Source organism: Microtus oregoni, unplaced genomic scaffold, assembly GCF_018167655.1.
Source record: "Microtus oregoni isolate MIOR12 unplaced genomic scaffold, Mior012 000064F_ref0000363, whole genome shotgun sequence".
Taxonomy (NCBI): Eukaryota; Metazoa; Chordata; class Mammalia; order Rodentia; family Cricetidae; genus Microtus; species Microtus oregoni.
Genome location: NW_024543874.1, coordinates 4179246 through 4199148, shown reverse-complemented (window position 1 = coordinate 4199148; position 19903 = coordinate 4179246). Strand labels below are relative to the sequence as shown.

Below are 19903 nucleotides of genomic sequence, written 5' to 3'. Positions count from 1 at the left end.
GCTGACTGCCTCTTCTCTGCTGTGTGGAGCATTTCTTTACCTGACTGCACCTGTTAAGTATTGAACCTTGAGCATAAAACCCAGCTCTGGCTTATGCAGGTGGTTCTCATCTCAGAATTCCCCCATGATTCTTTCTGTTGACAGGAAGTGTGCTTGGCTTTAGATTATGGATACTAGGATTTCAGGGGAGCTGAGGAGGTGACATGCTAAGAGACTGCAGTGAGGTGGGGTGGTGGGGAGAGTTTAAAACCAGATAGATGCAGTCCTCTGCATCCATTTTCAAAAGGAGACATAACTCAAGCTGAGCATGGTGGCTTTTTCTTATCATTGTTTGTCAGGGAGCTGAAGCAGGAGGATTGCCTTGAGTTAGAAGGCAGCCTAGGCCACGGAGTGAGACAGTCTAATAAGAAGCCATAGCTCTTCCTCCAGAGGATGTGATAGCCCCGTTATTAGTGTCATTGTCCTTTCTCCTAATTGGTAGTGACCAGCTGTGTCTTTAGCCAGAGGGAAATGAGCTCCCCATGTCCTTCGGGCAAGAGGAAGGTCTGCAATGGGAGGAGAGGGCTTCAACCTAAGTTAGAGCCCGTGTCCCTGAGGAGCAGGGTCTGACCTTCCCTGATGTTTGCATTCCACCAGCTCCTTCTGCTCTTCACCTGGAGAGGAAAAAAGGATTTAAAAAGATAAACATCTCAAAGCAAAGGGGGATAGGAAGGACAAAGGGGTCTAAGGACTTACGTTGTTTTTTTTTTTTTTTTTAGAAAGAAAGAGAGAGAAAGAGGAAAAGAGAAGGAAGGAAGGAAAAGAGAAAAACTTCTAAGGGATGGTTCTGCTCCTGTTAGAGTTTATTCCATTTTGATTTTTATTCACCCCTCGGCTTTTATATTTTCACACAATTTCAACCTAGCAGACAGCACTGGAGTGAATTCGGTTCGGTTTGTTAGGGCAGGGTGGGAGGTGGGGAGGAAATCAACAGACCCTGATCCCTCCTGGTTCGGTTTGTTAGGGCAGGGTGGGAGGTGGGGAGGAAATCAACAGACCCTGATCCCTCCTGGTTCGGTTTGTTAGGGCAGGGTGGGAGGTGGGGAGGAAATCAACAGACCGTGATCCCTCCTGGTTTGGTTTATTAGGGCAGGGTGGGAAGTGGGGAGAAATCAACAGACCCTGATCCATCCTGGAGTTGTAACTCCAGACAAAGCCAGAATCTCTCAGAAACCTGTCAAGAGTTCACACATTAACACCTCCCCCCAACTAGAAATTGAACGCAGGGCCCTGAGCTAGGAACACCCGATCCTCCTGCCTCTGCCTCCTGAGTGGCAGGCATGTGCCATCAAGCCCATCGTGAAATAATCCCTTTGTTTAAAGAAAAAAAATGAAAAAATTTTGATAGCTTCCAAACTCGATATCTGTTTTCACAGAGAAACAAACTAAGCCCAAAGAAGCCACGTGCCTGTGTTCTCTAGAAAGCAGGCAGTGACCCTTCTGTCCTCGTGACTGTTATTTAGGGAGCCAGTTTCCAGACCCTGGGCTTTGGTTTGAGCACAGGGAAGAAACTCCTGGCCGCCATCTTGTTAGAGATCTCTGTGGAAGGGAGGACAGGGGGACCCTAAGAGCCTCAGCTTCTGGGTGACTTCAGGAAAACAACTTTCTAGACACAACAGGGCAGGTGTACACGTGATCACAGAGGCTGTGGCGGCATGCCCAGCACCCGAGCAAGTGCAAGCCAGACATAAATGCCCCCTCCAACCAAGAAACTAGTCACAAATTATAACTCCTGGGGGAAGTAAAATGGATTCTCTTCAATGAAGTGACACTGGGTATATCAGCCACACCCCAGGGCAGGCCTCATGCTCAGGAGTATTGGCCAACAAATGCAGCTTTGTGCTGTTGTTAAGACATAAAACAAACAAAAAACCATGGCATTCTGAGAGGAGGGAAGTGGTGGGGACTTGGGAGGACTTGGGGAAAGTGAGAGGATATGACCCAAATTTATTATATGAAATTACCAAAGAATACGTTTTAAAAAGAAAGGAAAATGTTTGTTCTCTTTGTATTGTGATTTTGTCCCCATTTACAAGCTACCAGGAGTATTTGTTGTTTTAAGAGAAGAATGACACACAGGGATGATGAAAAGGTCTAAAGGAAAACTTTAGTTAGACAAATTTTATTTTTTTTAAACTCTGAATTATGTAGTTAAAGTTGAGACTCATCACCTCCGAAGCCTTTGCAAAGCTGATACTGTTTCCCACAGTACTGCGAGCTCTGAGCAGAGATCTAAGTATTCCTTTTTTTTTTTTTTTTGGTTTTTCGAGACAGGGTTTCTCTGTGGGTTTGGAGCCTGTCCTGGAACTAGCTCTCGTAGACCAGGCTGGTCTCGAACTCACAGAGATCCGCCTGCCTCTGCCTCCCGAGTGCTGGGATTAAAGGTGTGTGCCACCACCGCCCGGCTAAGTATTCCTTTTTTAAAATATTTTCTTCTTAGTTAAAACATCTTCTAAGACCAGCATTATCTGCTATTCTGGTCCCCAATGGTCTGAGGCGCCTTTCTGTAGACCAGCAGGTGGATCAGGAAGGCCACACCCAGGAAAATAGCCACGCCCCGTCTCCAGCTCTTCCTGTAAGATTTCTGCCAGTCCCACAGCCCAGTTAGCAGCCTGGTGCGCAGGGGCCTGTGCATGCGTCTTGCCACCATCTCTGCCACCTTGCTGACTTGGTCCTCGGGGTTAGAGCCCCACAGGGGCCTCACCAGATCATACACTTCATTGGAGTAGTACGCGCCCCCGTGCTCCCTCACCAGGCCAGCGACCAGGCCCAGCAGCTCCTCAGCTTGTGCCTCGCGCTCGCGGGCAGTGGTTTGGTTGTTTAGAGCGCACACGCGGCCCCCGCACTCAGCCACCAGCTCCCGCAGCGCGCGATTGTCTGTACATCGCACGTAATCCTGCAGAGACTCTCCTGCCAGGTCCTCCTTCCGAGTGAACACCACCACAGTCCGTGCCATCATCTGCTCCCCAAACACCCGCTTCACCCTGGCCAGCACCTTGCTGTCCTGAGTGGTGAAGCGACCCAGCTGGGTGACCAGCAGCAGCGCGTGCGGCCCGGGCGACGTCTGTAGGAAGCAGTGGGCTGTCTCCATGCACGCAGGGTCGGTCTGTTTGACCTCAGAGCTGAAAACATCCGGGGTGTCCACCACCTCAACATACCAGCCGGCCCATTTCCTGTTGGCCCAGGAGCAGGATCTGGTAACAGGCACAGCCTGCAGCTTGGATACGAAGCACGTCTGGCCCAGGATGGTGTTACCAGTGGCACTCTTGCCGGTTCCGGTTCGACCTACCAGGATGAGCCTCAGTGGGGGCCCCTTTGGGACGTGTGAATCCTCCTCCAAGCCTGAGGACCAGATAGGGCAACACTGAGTCAGAGACACGGCTTTTCCCTGGGACTTGCCTATGTTCTAAACTTCAGCCCGAAAGGGAACGAACCGCAGTGCCTACTCCCTTTGGAAGCTGGTGCGCCCATCTGCTCTGGGCTCTCAGAGCTCAGGCTCCTCCCGGTCTTTCCTCTCTGCCCTTGTATTCTCTGCACCTGTAGGTGCTCCCGCTGCCTTTCAGAAAGAGTCCATTATAACTCCTGGGTCTACCAGGATCTCTGGTCCTGCACACACAGGGCTGACTTGATGCTGATTTGACCCTAATGTTTTCCCCACAGATGCTGGTCATCAAGCACAGGGGAGCCCCTCAGCCCCAGGCACAGGTTGGATCGCAGCCCACCAAGTGCTTAGCTTGTATAAGGGCAGGAAGTGCTCAGGCTAGGGCACACCTCTCCTATGGAAGTGGAGACAATGTGGGCCTTTTCCCTGGGCTGTTAGAGAGGAGAGTTCACCCACTTCCCTCTTTCTCCTCTCTTAAGCTGGCTCCTTAAAGAGAAAGCCCAGCTTTAGATAATATTTTGTTACATTTTATCTATGGGGACCCCATATCACTGTGTCCTGTGGAGGCTAAAGGTCGAGTTTCAGGACTCAGTTCCATCCTTGCATCGGTTGGCTCAAGGGTTGAAGTCAACCCATCTGTCCTGGCTGCTTGTGCCTTTACCCAAGTCATCTCCCCGACCCCCCAAATACTAAATATGCAGTTAGCCCTCTATTCTAACACTGGAGACCTGGTGAGTGAGGCTTACTCTAGTCCTGGGTTTCCTATCCTCTGTGTCATTTTTGTGAAGACCAGAGTAGGTTTAGGATCTTCCTTCATGCTGTGGGAACCAGTGATGGGGGAGGGGGGTCAAAGCTGTGAGCTTCTCTCAGCGGGGCAGGGGCAGAGACACAGTCAAATGGGTCCTGCTGTTTCATCCCAGGGGCTCCCAGATCTGAGGAAGCTCCACCCACTTCCTACCCTTAGTGCCCACACCAGCCGGGATGCATTGAGAGAAGAGCTGTTACCATAGGTGCTTTCCTCGTCTCTTGCCATCTTCCTTCCTCCCATGCTTCTCAGGACTCTCAGTCACGATTTCCTCATTCATGCGCTCATTCCTGCAGACGGGCAAAACCAACCACAATGTCAGGCTAAGTCTAAAGAGCAGGGACACTGCAATTCAAAGCAAGGCCTTAGGGGCTAGGTGAGCAGAGACATGGTGGGTGCCTTTGTCCACCACAGGAAAATCTGCTGTTCCTTCTTATCAAGAGCATCTGGATTTTTGAAGAATAGTTTCCGGGGGGACCAGAAAGATGGTTGCAGTGCTAGCTTGACAACCTGAGCTTGCTCTCCTGAGCCCAGTAAAGATGGATGGAAGAACCAGCTCCACGAAGTTGTCTTATGAGTTTCTGAGCCCTTCTCTTTAAGCAACTTCCCTTCCACCAAAGATGTTCTGACTGCACAGTTATTTGATATAGCCAAGCATGCTCTGGTCACGTGTGCCTGGTCCCAGGAGTCCCTAAGTACAAAGCACAGTGTCCCCTCAGTCTGCTGCTCCAGCCTCATTTCCAGTGAACAGGCCTCAGTCTGTGACTGCACAGACCCCAGATTCAGACTCTCCAGCCCTCGCTGGCTTTTCTCTGGTGAGAGCTCTGCTCCCACATTCTCATCTGAGTGCTTGTCTGCATTTCTCATCATTTCAGAATCTGTCTCTTTGTCTCCACTCTAGGTGATGGGTTTCCTCCCACACTCCCCCCTGTGGGCACCACACACACGAAAAAGGAAGATGATAACTCAACACCCTGTCTCCCTAGAGGGGCTTTGGGAATAGGTTGGGTTAACACCTCTTCCCTCTCCCCAAAGCCTTTAGTAGAACTCACTGTGTGGTTCTGTGTCTCTGTTCTGGGTGCGGGAATCAGCAAATTCCCACAAATGATGCAGAAATGAAGAAGCAGCCACAAGACTGAGAGCAGCGAACAAGACTTCTGCAGGAGCTTGAAGACCTTGTCCTGGGAGAAATGAGGAAGCGTGTGCATGGACTCAGGGGAGGCCAGGGCAGGCCCTCAGGACTCCCCGGAGCTCAGAGTGGAAGCCAAAGGAAAAAAAAAAAAACAATGAATGAAATCTTGGGTGACAAATGGTTTTTATTATCTGGGAATATAAAACAAGAACAGTTCTACATGCTTAAGAGAGCTCAGGAGTTATCTAGTTTCTTTCTTGCCTTGGTGTTTCTCGGAAATATTTAGGTGTTCCCCTGGACATCGCATCTCTTGGACCCATCCTCGGTGGTTTTGCTAGAACAAGTGGATCATTCCTCATGAGGTTAATCCACACCCAGCATTTGAAAATGAGCTATTTCTCCAACTCTTCACTGTAGACATGAAAAAACTGTGAGGTCCCTATAGTTGGAGCGGGACAAACTTCAATCAGGAAGCAAAGGTTTAAATGACAGGTGGGGACAGGGCTTGATGACCAAGTTCCATTCCTCTGAGGTGTGTTAGAGCCCCTTCCCCATGCACACGCATACAGGTGTGAGATTAAGAGACTTCAGAGGGGTGCAGACTTGGCACATCAAGACTGGCCTTGAAGGCATGGTTTATAGAGACATAGAAGCATCTTCTGCGTTTGTTGAATGTGCAGTTTGAGGAATGGTATCTTCTAAACCGCGCTTTGCTCCTGGAATGGGATCTAGAATAGGTTTCTCATACCGTATGAACGAAGTTTGGGAAGAAACAAGATCTGCCCATCAAAAATCTGTGTACTCCTAAGACTTCCTCTGAACTTGCTCAAGTTGAAACCCAGACCACCCCTCAGGCGTCTGGACACCGGCTCTTGCCTGCGCTGTATGCGCTTGCAGGGTATGCTCCTGCGTAGTGCTTTGTAAAATGCAGGTGTGTAGGCAGCAGACACTTTGGTCTCACAGCCCAGCCCCCTCTCCACCCTGCTCACAGGCTCAGGCTCACCTTTCTTGGTGACAGATTTTAAAGTGGCCAAGAGAAGCCCGAGAGAACTCCTGCCTTCCCTTCAGCCATGAGTAAACAGGTCTCTTGGTCTCTCAGTGCTGAGCAGAGAGGAAGTCACTGGGCGGCCTGGGTCTCCGAGATCAGGAAACCCAGAGAAAGGCCGGATGATGACGGCTTAAAGAGACAGAAACATTTGCCATGCAGCTGTGGTCTTGGCATTTCCCTATAGAATCAAGCACTGTGACCAAGGGTGTCTGTGTCCAGTGGGGTCAGTAGCATCAAACATGCTGCCATAGCCAAAGGAGGGAAGGAAGATTTAGGACTCCAAGGTCTCACTCTGTCCTAGACTTGGTTACTGCTAATCTTCAGTTCTCTTTTGCTCTTTAAGGATTTCTCTTACTATAAATTATTTTCCAGGCTGAGACAGTAGGATGACAAATTTAAGAGCATTCTAGGGTACTTAAGAACACTCACCAGGTGTGGTGGTGCATGGCTTACTCCCAACACTTGGGAGGCAGAAGCAGGTGGATCTCTGTAATTTCGAGGCCAGCCTGGTCTACAAAGCAAGTTCCAGGACAGCCAAGGCTACTCATCTCAAAACAAGACAAAACACCAAAGACTAGGGGTGTAACTCATTGATAGAGCATTTACCTAGAATACCCAAGGTCCTGGGTTCTATGCCCAGTACTTAAGTAAACAAAAAAGAAAAATTTAAAAAATAGAATACCTAATATCACTGAGGCTGATATTGGCTATTAGTGATTAATTTTTAAATCAATGCATGCAGACTTCATTCATTCCTATTTCACTAAGTAAACACTTTTTATTCAGAGGTGTGAGCTATTTTTAAATGTGTTTTAATGGTGATTGGAATAGTTACATGATTTTTTCTTTTGATATATTAGTATTGCAAACTATGTTGTTCCTATACATGTATTTGTGTATGTATCCTTGTGTGTGCATGTATGTTTGTGTGTGTGTGTGTGCATGTGTACATGTGTGCATACGTGTAAAGATGGGGTTCCAAGGCTTATGGGCTGTTGAGGTGGGAGACAGAGCGGTGATGAAAGGAGCCACCAGGGAGTTGTCTTGAGATTTATGGCTGAGAAGGGAAGGAAAGAACAAGATTGGCCAAGGACAAGTTAGACTGAGACACAGTCACAACAAATGGTGACTCCACAAGGCACTCTACAGTTTGTACTGATCTTGAGACTGAAGAAGAGGGGACTGGATTTTATAACTCTATCATCTGGTTATTAAATGTAAACTTCCCCTGGAGGAAACGCTTAACCTAGAGGCATCTCTCTTCAGCAGATGCAACCTCTGGGCACGGGCAATAGCCAGACACTGGGGACTGCCAGCTGGCCGGTTGGAGGGAAAGCCAGTCTCTGGGCCGTTCCTATAGGTTGGACAAGCTGATATTTCTCTTATTCCACCCTTTGAGCCTGTGTCTCAGCATAGCTTTAAAGATGTCCCCAACAAATGCAGACGTGTCCAACTCTAGGGAGATTGAGGCAGGAAGTATCGTGAGTTTAAGGGCAGCCTAGGCAGCCCTGCCTCAAAATAAAAACTAAAAAGGGGTCTGGGCATATAGCACAGTGGCATAATACTTACTAACGTGTGAGGCCCTAGGTTCATCCTCACTAGAGGGGTGGGAACCTCCTCTAAGAACCTTCTTCCTGGCCCACCCTCTCCAGTCTTGCCCCTGTAACACCACACTTAGAAGGAACCTTGTCCCTGTGTCCTATAGCACCTGGCCATGTGTCCATAGAAGTCGATACATAGAAGAGAGAAGTGAGGAAGAAGGACCAGAGCAGGGCGGAAATGACTCAGCAGGGCCTCTGTGAACTTCTGATTCACAACAGTTCATCTTATTCTGGGGTGCAGAGCAATTCTGGGAAATGATTCAGACCACAGACATATTAAGATACTATTGACAACCGTCTTGTGGTTTCTTGCACAGCCCTTGTTTGTGAAGAATTTCTGCTTTATCGCGCATTCTGCGATGATAACAGTGTTCCCAGGGCTCGTGAGGCTCCGATGTTTGGCTGTGTGACTGGAGTGACAGGAGACTATGCTCTACAGTTTAGTTCAGATGATTAACTATGCATTCATGTGGCCGGTAGCTACCGTTTGAGCGGCAGTTATATTTATTTTCAGTGCTGGGGATCGAACCCTGGGCCTAGCGGATGCATGCTAGGCAAGGGCTGTAGCATTAAACAAATGTATCTCTGGCCCTCTTTTTTTTTTTTAAAGATTTAGTTATTTAGTTAGTTATTTATTATGTACACAGTGTTCAGCCTCCATGTATGCCCGCAGGCCAGAAGAGGGCACCAGCTCTCATTACGGATGTTTGTGAGCCACCATGTGGTTACTGGGAATTGAACTCAGGACCACCAGAAGAGCAGTCAGTGCTCTTAACCTCTGAGCCATCTCTCCAGCCCCTCTGGGCCTCTTTTTACCTCTCATTTGAAGACAATGTCTCACTGAGTTGCCCAGCCCAGCCTTGAATTTGCTCTGTAGCTGAGGCATGCCTTCAGCCTGCCATCTGCCTGCCTCGGCCTCTCCAGCTGACTGGCAACACAGGCCTGCATCACAGGCCTCCAGGCTTGTTAATGCAAACTTTTTAGCAAAATGATACAGAATACTGTAGGAGGGAAGAGGCGCAGGTAAAGATATGATAAAAATTGCAAAGCAAAAAGAAAAAATGGATTTAATATTTTTAAAAATCCCAAGCTGAGATGGAAAGGCATGCTGCTGACAAGTTTTCCAGGGCTCCCTTGTAAGCTTCATTAGCCTGCTGCCCCTTGGGGAGGCTTAGACTTGGCATACTTTGTGAGGATTATGAGTTAAGAGGGTGTTTAATCTGAACACACCCTGAAAATATCCAGACTCTCACAATAAGATCAGTTGCTATAAGCTGCTCTCCCCCCACCCACTCTTCCAGAAGAAATGCCACAGCAGCCCGGCTGGCGGTGCTCTCCAGAGAAGGCGGCTCTGTTGCCTGTGATGGGAAGAGGACGCAGAATGCACACAGTCATCCCCCTGCTTCCTCTGCAAAGAGTCTGCTTCATGTCAATTTGGACTAAATTTGCTTTGAATCCTGAGACTTTGCACGTTGGGAAGTAAAGCGGTTTTTCTATGAACGGACAGCTTATTGCTGGCTGTCAGAGTTTCACAGGAGAGACAGGTGCAGAGCAGAACACCCCCAGAGGCAGTTGTGAGAGCACAGTGACATCACTGAGAGGCGGGTGCTGCCAGCACAGGAAGCACAAAGATGTGTCTCTTGTGAGTTTTCCATCTGTGATGTCGGGTGTAGGTCACTGTCCTTTTCTTGAGGGTCAAGGGTCATGAGGTAAAGACAGTGGCCACTTCCTTGGATCAGTTCACGGATGAAGCTTGGGCAGGGACAGTGCCATGTCCTGCTCCAGGGTGCCATTCTCACGCTGCACAGACAGCCATCTCCTCCTCACCACAAACCTCTTTAAATGCATGCTCAGGAGTGGATGAACACATATTCGGTGGTCCTTTTTATGTGTGAGTTAGGGGCTGGAAAGATGGCTCATCAATTAAGAGCACTTGTTACTCTTGCAGAGGAGTGGGTTCATTTCCCAGCACACACATGATGGCTCAGACCTTTCAAAACTAACTATTCATAACTCAGTTCCAAGGGATCCAATGCCCTCTTCTGACCTCTACCCTCTCCTGACCTCTGCCCTCTTCTGACCTCCACCCTCTCCTGCTCTCTGCCCTATTCTGACCTCTTCCCTTTCCTGACCCCTGACCTCCATGGGCACCAGGCTTGCATGTGGTGCACATATATACATGAAGACAAAACACTCAAACACGTTTTAAAAGTCTTTATTTGTGAGTTAATGTGATGTCGTTCTTCATAAGAACACACTCTTGTATTGAGTCTATTTTCTGGATGCTTGCAGAGGTGTAGTAGAAAAGATGAAGGCATTTAAGCCATCACCCACTGCAGGCAAACTTACGAGTTTAGTGCTCATCCGATGGAGATAAGTGGTAAACTCTTAGGCTGGCATTTAATTGCTTACACTTTATAGAAACCCTTGATAATTTCCTTACACTTCATAGAAACCCTTGCTATATTGTTAGAGTTGCTTGAGACTGATTTAGAGAAGTTTGGATGGAATTATTAGGGCTTTGCAAAGGCTGGGGAATGCCATGATGGCCTCCTTTCTTGAGACTACAATGTAGGTCTTCTCAGTCTGGAGTTTTGCTATGTAGCCTTATGTTGGAAGCGTTCTGTTCAGAACAAGGGGTCCTCTAGTGTGAACTGCGGTGTAGTGGGAATGGAGCAGGTTTGGTGGGAGCCATGGATGGGTCAGGGCTTCTGTCTGCAGGGCTTGCAGACAAGTCCTTAAAGGCACATGCGAGGTGGTGCCTCTTACAGTCCCATCTGAGCATGTTCAGAGCCCCTACTTCAGCAAGTGGACATGGCAGAGCTGCTATGACGATGCAGTGGGCTTCTAAAATGATGTCTCTGTGCGTCTGTGAACTCAGGGCTCACACAGAATCCGCCTTCTTCCTGTTATTAGCCCGGTAATGAACAGAGCCGACCAACGTTGCCTTTAGACTCCTCTGACTTTGCAATGCTCTGCTGGTCTTGGGGAAGCAAACTCACCAGGAGAGGAGTGCTGCCGCCTTGGGAAGGTGTGAAGAGTCCACTCCTGTCTCCACAAGTGCACCTCGGTGCTGTGGAATAATCCTTCTGCATACATGAGTATGTATTACTCTCATTGGTTAATAAAGAACTGACTGGCTGATAGCCAGGTAGGAATTCTAGGTGAGACAACCAAACCAGGAGAATGATGGGAAGAAGGGTGGAGTCAGAGGAGACATCAGCCAGCCATGGAGGAAGCAGGGTGTGTAGAAAATGAGGTAACAAGTCATAAGTCACGTGGCAAAGCATAGATATGAAATATCTAATTTAAGTGCAAGAGTTAGCTAGTAACAAGCTTGAGCTATCAGCCAAGCAGCTGTAATTTATATTAAGTGTCTGAATCAATTATCTGGGGAATGGCTGTCCATTATTTGGGAACTGGACGGTAAGACAGAAACGTCCACCTGGACCTCTGAGAACCTAGAAACAGGTGACAGCCACAGGCTCAAACACGTCCCCTTATTTAACTGTCTCTACTCTCTGTGGTCGTTTGGACCACTCTAGCTGAGCCCCAGCAGAACTCAGTTGTACATTCTGGGCTTTGCTAGAACTCCTGATACAGAAAACCATGAATGTAATAAAGGTATTGCATGTCCTCAGATTTTCGAGTGACTTTCCATGGAGGAACAGGCGGCTCAGTTGCCTAAACTGACTTCTTCAGGGAGAACAGCTAACAACTGACGCAGGCTGACAAGTGTGGTGAGCACTGCTGCACTGCCTACAATAAAATCATTAGCAAAGGGCATCTCCCTGCTCTTGCTGATGGTAGCTTCTCTCAAACCTCTGCTCACCGTTTTATCTTTAACGATAGGTGAAATCTTCATTGTGATTTTCATACAGATTGCTCAATGTGGAAGTAGTGAGTCGTTTCAATTTGCTCAGAACAATGTCTATTGATACTCATCCTTTGCATTTTCTGACAATTTCTCACTTGCACTGTGGTTATTTTGATGTTGGTTGGTAGAGGTGCACTTTTGGCTCAAATGGTGGACAGCTTGTCTTGTCCTCTTGAATTTAGAAAACAAACTTCTAGGTTCTTCCACTGCTAGCGTATTATAACTAGTATCTAGAAGAACGTTAATAGTGGCTGTGACAGCGGCCTCCGTATCATCTTCCTGGTGTCCATGGCATGGCATCAATGTTTCTTAATAAACAAGATGGCGACTGTGGTTGAGATGGAAAACTTTGCTACAGGTAGGAGGGTAACGGTTTATCGGGGTTTTAGCCTCTTTAACTACTGTCTGGCAGCTAAAGAGGTGGTCAGTCTGCACTACTTCATGGCTCTGGAATGCTTTAAATTATATGGAAATTTTTTCAAATATTGAATCTTGTTTGCCCCCATAAGACATCTCAATCATTTAAGACTCTGCCAGATTCTGTTGGTTGTTAGTTTATTTAGTTTTTGGCAATGACATTAATAAGTGATCTTGTATAGAGCAATTCTCTATTTTTAAAAAATTCAGTTTATTATTGCTATGTGTTTGGTGTTTTGCCTGTATGTTTGTGCTCCACACACATACAGTACCCATGGAGGCCGGAAAAGGGCATCAGATCCCCAGAACTCGAATTATAAATGGTTGTGAGCTGCCATGTGGGTGCTAGGAATTGAACCTAGGGCCTTCACAAGAACATCAAGTGTTTTTAGCAGCTGAGCCATCTCTCCCATCCCCAGTTCCTCTCTCTTTGATCACCTTATTTGCATCTGAACCTGTTTTAGGAAAGTATAGATTTCATTTCATGTCTAGATATCTCAACCATGGTACTTTTCTGACTGTTCCTCCACCCTGGAGGGATTCTGCTGCCATCTTTTCAGAAAGTAAGACTTTCTTATCACAACCTCCCCCTCTGACTTTCTCGGTTAGTCGTACCATTGAAGAGACTTCACCATGGTGAATGCTATTAGGAAGAATTCTGGGGTGCTCTGGGAGTTACAGGGGCTCCATTGATGGTGGTGGCAGTAAAAACACTTGTAAGAAGAGATAATATTGTTTGAAGTGAAGCTGAAGAATTAACAGTGAGTAGGGAAAGGGATTAGATGTGTTTCTAGGAAGAAACAGAGCATAGCCCAAGAGAAGTGGCAGCAAGACACTCTCAGGTCATCAAAGGAGTTGAAGGGCAGCGAGATCTACAGGCGGATGGCAGACATGGACAGGTCCTGACATTTTTCTTATAGAAAATAAAAAATCACCTCAGGGTTCGTCATGTCCCTTCCCCTCACTATGCTTCACAGAAACTGGTTTCTGATTCTCTTACTGGGATCCTCCTCCACTTCTCGGCTTCTTTACCCACCTCCTCAGTGCATGTAAACAGGTGATTGTGGTCCAAGTGAGAAGAGGAGCCTTAGCTGAGACCTCTGAGGATGCTCAGGGACTTCTTGCCTGCTCTTTCCTCCATTCAGAAGCTCATCAACAACCACCGCTTCCTCCCCAAACATGCTATGGGAGCCCCTTCTGTTTTGACTTCTTATCCTTCCTGAGTTCAATTACATTGTATGATGAACTCTACGGTTAGGTGGTTGGCCACACGTGAAAAGTAACTGTTTCCGGTTAGATGTGTGAAGAAAACCATAAGATGGTGGCTACAAAGTCGTCATGGATGGCAGAGAACTGTTCTTTTCTGTGTGAGCAGGGAACAAAAATCCCAGCCACTCACTGGCCTCAAGGTCCTGAGTAAACATTTTCCATGAACGATGCAAAAATAAAGCTCGGGTAGGGACTGCGAGAAAATTCAAAGCAGCTGAGTAAAATGAAACCAAACTGACCAAGGCTTCAGGGACTCAAGTCCCTAAATGGTGGGCATTGCTGGCCGTCCTGCTGAGACGACCCAGGGCCTGTTACTCTGGGATACACAGCATCACGCAAAAGAGATGAAATCTGCATGCCTAACACTAAGAGCCTGGGCTTGCACACCACCTACTTAAGATGCAGGGCTCAAATAGAACACTCCAAAATAAAAACACTTGGGAGATAATTGTTTCTTTGGAAAGCGTGTAATTCTATTCTTGTGTTTCATCAACAATTACTGATGGCCTTGTTTTCATATTCTAATCAATCTTCACAAAGGACACAGAAACTGGGTAAATACTGAAAGAAAATTCTAGACACAACTGTGCCATCCCATCTGGAAGATCAAAAACCCAAATTCACAGGGCAGTGGGCACCTAACACCCTCTAGTCAAGTGGGATGTAGTATTCATTCGAGCATTGACCCTCAGACATGAGGTCCAGGGCAGTTTCTCACAGCAAGTGTGGGGAGATGCTTTCTCCTCTCTCCTTATCCTTGTGAACCAACCCCAAACTATGCTCTGTGTGGCAGTAACTCATTTCCTGTGGGGATAGAGACTCTATGGAGTTCAGATTAACCAACCCTGGGTGAGTGAGTCCGAAGAGATACAAAAGAAAGCATGGAGATGATTCCCAGGGGAGACAGTGATGTGTGGTGGTCATAGTGGTTAAGAATTTGATTCTGAAATCCAGAACAAATGTGTCTGTACTGTCCTAACACCATAGACTCTCGTTTAACAATAAAATCAGAATTACAAACTGATAAAGGACTATATTTTGGCTTTTCTGTTAGTGTGATAAACATCTCACAGAAGCAACTTAAAGGAGTGGTGTTTATTTCGGGTCATGGCTACAGAGGCATTTCAGTCCATCAGAGTGGGGAAGGCAGGGCAGGCTGGCATAGGGAGCAGTGTGGATTTCGGGCCATGGCTACAGAGGCATTTCAGTCCATCAGAGTGGGGAAGGCAGGGCAGGCATAGGGAGCTGAGTGCAGAGTGTGCGACCTGGTCTGGGAGCCTGACACTGAGTCTTCACTCTGGCTCAGTGAATTTCTGGTTCTGCTATCTTGGAAGTTTGCTGGTGGCTGAATGTTGGGGACCAAGAAGCCCCCGACCTAAAGTACTGGCCAATCTTCCTCATCCTCTCTGCAAAAACAGCCTGCTGCAAAAACAGCTTGCTGCACAAACAGCTGTGATACAGATCTCAGAACGACCTAACCACAAGGTGTCCCAAAACATGGCCTAACCACTAGATGTTTCAAGAGATATATTGCTTCCTCCCTGGCCTAGGGCGCGATAGTTTCCGCTCCCCTCTAACCCTACCCCTCCCTACCAAAACCACTCTATAAGAATAAACCCCTGCCTGCAATAAACGGAACCTAGACGCATCTCAGACTGACTCTGTCATTCTTTATACGCGCTTGGTTCCCTTTCTCTTTCCCTCCATTCCTACCCAGGTGATCCCGAACTCGAGGCCCATGAATTACGTGGCCTGCTGGACGGGTCAGCTGAAGGAATGGGACAGCAGGGAGGATGGGAGGGAGAGAGATGAAGAAATGCTTAGAATGGATGAAAAAATACACAGACTACTTACGAAAAATATGCCACACTTTCAAAAGAATTTTCTTAATTCCTTCAGCAATCTGGCTGAGTATGCTATCCTCTGCTTCTTGTCTTATCTTTTGGTCGTATTTTTCCCTAATTTCCTGTACCACCTCCTCTTTTTCCTGAGCACTGAGTTTCCCAAGAGCGCACTCTTCCTCTACTATTCTAACTTCATTCCGTTTTTGCTCGGTGTAAAGTTGCCTCAGGAGCGCTACTCGGCTCTCCAGCCTTTGCTCTGCATCCTTGTAGATGGCATCAGAGAAGTAGACGCCGCCATTGCTCTGCACCATGGCTTCGACCAGCTCCACCAGCTCCTGCACCTGCGTTTCCTGCTCAGCCTTCCCTGCTCTGTTGTTGATAGCCATGCAGCGGTTGCCACACTCCTTGATGATGCTTTTTAGGTTTGCATCTGAACTTTCTAGGAAGTCCTTTAGGCTCTGGGCCTCCAGCTCGTCTTTGCGGGTGAACAAGACAACCATGTACTTCATGGCTGCCTCCCCAAAGATAGCCTTGATCCTAATGACAGTTTCTTGCTCTTCCTCCGTGTAGCGACCCAGCTGCAGTACCAGGATGATGGCGTGAGGCCCAGGGCAGGACTTGAGAACACACTTGCTGATTTCAATGCAGGTGGTTTCCAGCTTGACCTTGGTGTCAAAGAGCCCTGGGGTGTCAACAATCAGGAGTTCTCTCTCCTTCCACTTGCGGGATGCTTTCTGACAGGTCTTAGTGACAGCATGGGGTGCAATTCTAGAATCAAATTTTCTTTGCCCCAGGATAGTGTTTGCTGTGGCACTTTTCCCACTCTCTGTCTTCCCTACCAGAACCATTCTCAGAGAGTTGTCACTGGGCTCAGCCATGATCTTCTCAGAAGGTTCTGGACTCCAGGGGTCTTGAGCACATGTCAAAGGGAATAAAGTGGTTTAGATAAACTGGAAGCCACACTGACCCTTCCGACCTTTCGATCTTTCCCATCTAGCAAAGGTTCTCATACTCAGGGGCAATAGCAGATACCTGTGGGGTTAGCAACACAAAGTGTTTGGAGTTGACTAGCTCGGGACTGTAGGTGACCATCCCACTCTAAAGAGAAAACAGAGATGCTAATGTCCGGATTTTAAATCACAAGTGTAACTGTGCAGAAATATGCCCTTTCAGGTCTGAACCACGTGGATGCAGACAGTGAGAGAGTTCAGGGAACCATGAAAGATATTGCAAATTACTTCTTAGCCTGCCCCATCAAAATGCTCAGCTTCCCATAGTGTCTCAGAACAATTTTATTAGCAATATTAAGCCTTGGGTGACTGGAGAATTCCAATGCTATTCTACTCTCCAGAACCCAGGGAAGGAAAGAGCTTCCCACATGCTTTCCAGGAGGCAAAGGAAACTCACAGGCCAAAGCTGACAATGATTGAGGGACAATGCAAGTAAATCTCACATACAATTATCGTTGCCAAATCCTAATAGAATATTAGCAAGCTAGAATCCCGTGGAATTTATAAACATGACACATTATGACAAAGTGGGGCTTTGCCTGGGCTTAAGAAGAGGAAGTTATTGCCATAACCCACAGCCAAGTTCACACTGTAGGACACTGTAAGAAATGACGCAAGCTTCCCATATGTTTATCCTTCTCTCTCTTTGTCTCTGTCTCATCCACTGAGTCCCCAAGCTAGCAAGTTAGTGGGGAAAATATTTTCTACTAAAGTCCAGTTGTTTCCACCTCACTTTCCCTAAGTATTTGAAGAATTACACAACTCAAACAAAGAGAACGAGAAACAGAGAGACAGTTCCACTATCCACTGGAAAACTGCAGATAAAATACTCTATCAAATATTAGGCTGTACCCAGCATTCTGTTCCTTGCAGGTTTATGGACCAGCATATAAAAAGTATCATTGAACAAATGCCTAAGTGATTTACAAATATAATGAATAACGATATCATTGAAAAGTGAAAAAGTTAAAGTCAACCCTGAGCACTAGAAATTATACAAATACAGTACTCAGATATGAAATTCTCAAAGAATTAAACACACATGCACATCAAAGAGTGTAGATGGTAAGACAAGAGGCTGGCAGGATACCTGGATGTCTTTCCTGATTCTGCCTGCTAAGCCAGAGCAGTAAAAGCAAGCCCATCAAAAGATCTGATCTTGGTATCTAAGGTCCACGACTTAGTGGAAGGTCCCTAGACAAGGGGTAAGTCCTGGGTATATTTCTCATCCCTACATTTAGCAGAAGTCTGGACGTACAGCAGCACATTCCATTGGTACAGTGTGGGGAGGGCAGAAACTGTCAGACAGCAGATGGGAAAGCCAAGCTACACAGCTCTGTGAAAGGCCATCACTGAAGGATTTGCCCAGGGTACCACAATATCAAATCTGAGGATGTACCCAAGGACACGCTGAGAACAATACAGACAGAAGTGTGCAGAACCTCGCTCGTGGGAGTGATAGCTATAAAAGGCAAAGCAAAGAATGATCCCATTTGCCCTGACCAGGAGACTGGTGGACTAACTCACACGCACACCGAGGACGTGCTCTGTCCCATGGGACGTCACAGAGCAACTGCCCAGGACCCGGAGGTGGGGAAATGGGCACCTCATCTTCTCTGTGCGTGTGTAGTATTCTCTCTAGTAAAGAGTTATGGGTGTGTATGCATTCTCCAAGTACAGTTCACTATGCACTGCTTCCACCCATGTGCGCACTTTGTGGGAGTCTGGATGGGAATCGATTTCTTTCCTGGTTCTATAGGTAAGAAAACTGTTGTTCCAACATGCCCAACACCTGCCCTAGTGCCCCATACTCACACTGTCCATGGCAGGCACTGAAGGCCAAGACCCTCTGACTCCATCAAACTCCCTCATAACCAGGCTCTAAGTCATTGCTTCCTGGGTCATCCTCAGGTCATGATTCTAAAGGCTGGTGGCCATCACACCAGATATGCTACCAGGAACAAGAAGGGTGAGAACAGCCCTCCCTCTAGGAAGTGGAGCTGTGCACAAGTCTAACCAAGTGAGGGCCACCCATCTCTCAGGCTTTTTTTTCATATTAACAAGCCAAACTTGGGAGACAGAAACACTCATCTCAAAACTTTCTAAAGTGCTTCTAGGAATACCCCGATAACCTGAAGCTCAGAAGTGAACAGAGAAAGTCCCTAGAAGACTACAGAGAGAGAGCAGGGCCTAGACCACTCTTGAGAATCCCTAAACCCTTTGAGATGCAGTTCCCTCCACTTGTAAAGGGACTGTGCAACCAACCCATCAGGCTGGCTCTGGGCTCCACGGGGCAAGTTCTGTAAAAGTCGCCTGCAGTGCTGAGTGTGACCACCACTCGAGATTGAGGCACTTGCTGTGTAAGGCTATTTGTATGAATAAAATTCGTGAAGGGCAGAAACCATAGCTCAGCGGCACAGCATTGGCACAGCATGTGCATGGCCCTTTGTTGGATTCCCCAGCACCATGAAAGAGGACCCAGACCGCAAACACTGCAGCTCAGAGGCTCAGTCGGAACTACAGGCACACGGGTCCTTCAGCACAGCCTGTCCTGATCTAGAGCTCACATCCTCCACCCCAGCCCCCATACTTTCAGGATCATGGCCTCTTTCCTGAGAAGCACAAGGTGGACCCAGACGTGGAGTCAGCAACAGGATTTCAATATTACCCACTTTGATGTCCCTCTGTCAGTCATTGGTGCACTGAGATTTGATGTGGGCAATTGAAGGGAGTTAGGGCACATTCACACTTGGTGACCTGCCTCCTAGTTCTGAGGATCTGCCTCAGAGGCAGCAGTGACATCTTAAGGAAAAGTGATGGGTTTTCAGACAACCGCAGCTAATGACATGGGTAGAAACCTCCTATCAAGCAAGTCTTTCTTGTTAGTCATGAGATGATGAACCACATACTAGGCAGTCTCAGCATCCTTCCAGGACCTCTCAACCTCATGCACTGAGTGCCTGGGCTGCACCATGGCCATCACACCCAGCCCCTGTCCCACGGGCTCTGTGTCCTCCATCCCATGGCTCACCTTCTCCTGCAGGACCGTTGAGTTCCCACACGTCCTCGAGGAAGCTGGCTGCACGGCCACTCCTGCTGCAGTCCTGCAAACCCTGAGCGTAGAAGCTGGAGGGGTGGGGCCAGGGCAACAGGTTTCAGTCTGAAGAACAGAGGAAACGGCTCTGTGCTGCGGTTGAACCTTCAGCTTAGGGCTAGGTGAATCTCTTCCTTTCGGACTTGCTGTGAGATCGAGTCACAGACAGTGATTATGTTGGTGGCGTTGGCTCTGAAGACCCCGTTCAGGGGTCCTCATGCAGCCTAGGACACTTTATCATCTGCTACAGGACTGCATGCTGCTCTTTGCAGAAGTGTGACCCTGATCTCCAAACCGAGAGGACTGCTAACAACTGCCAGGGCTCCCATGAGTGCCCACCAGCTCTAGCCACACTTGAGGTTCACTCTGACCTGAGCAGTAACCT

The 19903-nt window shown here is 47.7% G+C and overlaps 2 protein-coding genes across 2 annotated transcripts; both read right to left on the bottom strand.

Moving 5' to 3' along the window:
* Positions 1–2354: 2354 nt before the first annotated feature.
* On the bottom strand, positions 2355–6455 carry LOC121439969 (GTPase IMAP family member 1-like). The gene is made up of 4 exons (XM_041640638.1): positions 6362–6455; positions 5279–5407; positions 4427–4516; positions 2355–3381 (listed from the first exon to the last, which is right to left on the bottom strand). The coding sequence occupies exons 3-4, from the start codon at positions 4467–4469 to the stop codon at positions 2504–2506; spliced, it is 921 nt and encodes a 306-aa protein (XP_041496572.1). The 5' UTR covers positions 4470–4516; positions 5279–5407; positions 6362–6455; the 3' UTR covers positions 2355–2503.
* Positions 6456–14715: 8260 nt separating this feature from the next.
* Positions 14716–19534, bottom strand: LOC121440031 (GTPase IMAP family member 7-like). The gene is made up of 2 exons (XM_041640737.1): positions 19456–19534; positions 14716–16324 (listed from the first exon to the last, which is right to left on the bottom strand). Exon 2 carries the CDS (start codon positions 16290–16292, stop codon positions 15417–15419), a length of 876 nt encoding a protein of 291 aa, XP_041496671.1. The 5' UTR covers positions 16293–16324; positions 19456–19534; the 3' UTR covers positions 14716–15416.
* Positions 19535–19903: the final 369 nt, after the last annotated feature.

Coding starts and splice junctions, on each gene's coding strand:
- LOC121439969 (XM_041640638.1), bottom strand. CDS start 4,469: ATGGGAGGAAGGAAGATGGCAAGAGACGAGGAAAGCACCTATG. Junction 3,382..4,426: donor AGACGAGGAAAGCACCTATG/GTAACAGCTCTT, acceptor TCTGGTCCTCAG/GCTTGGAGGAGGATTCACAC.
- LOC121440031 (XM_041640737.1), bottom strand. CDS start 16,292: ATGGCTGAGCCCAGTGACAACTCTCTGAGAATGGTTCTGGTAGGGAAG.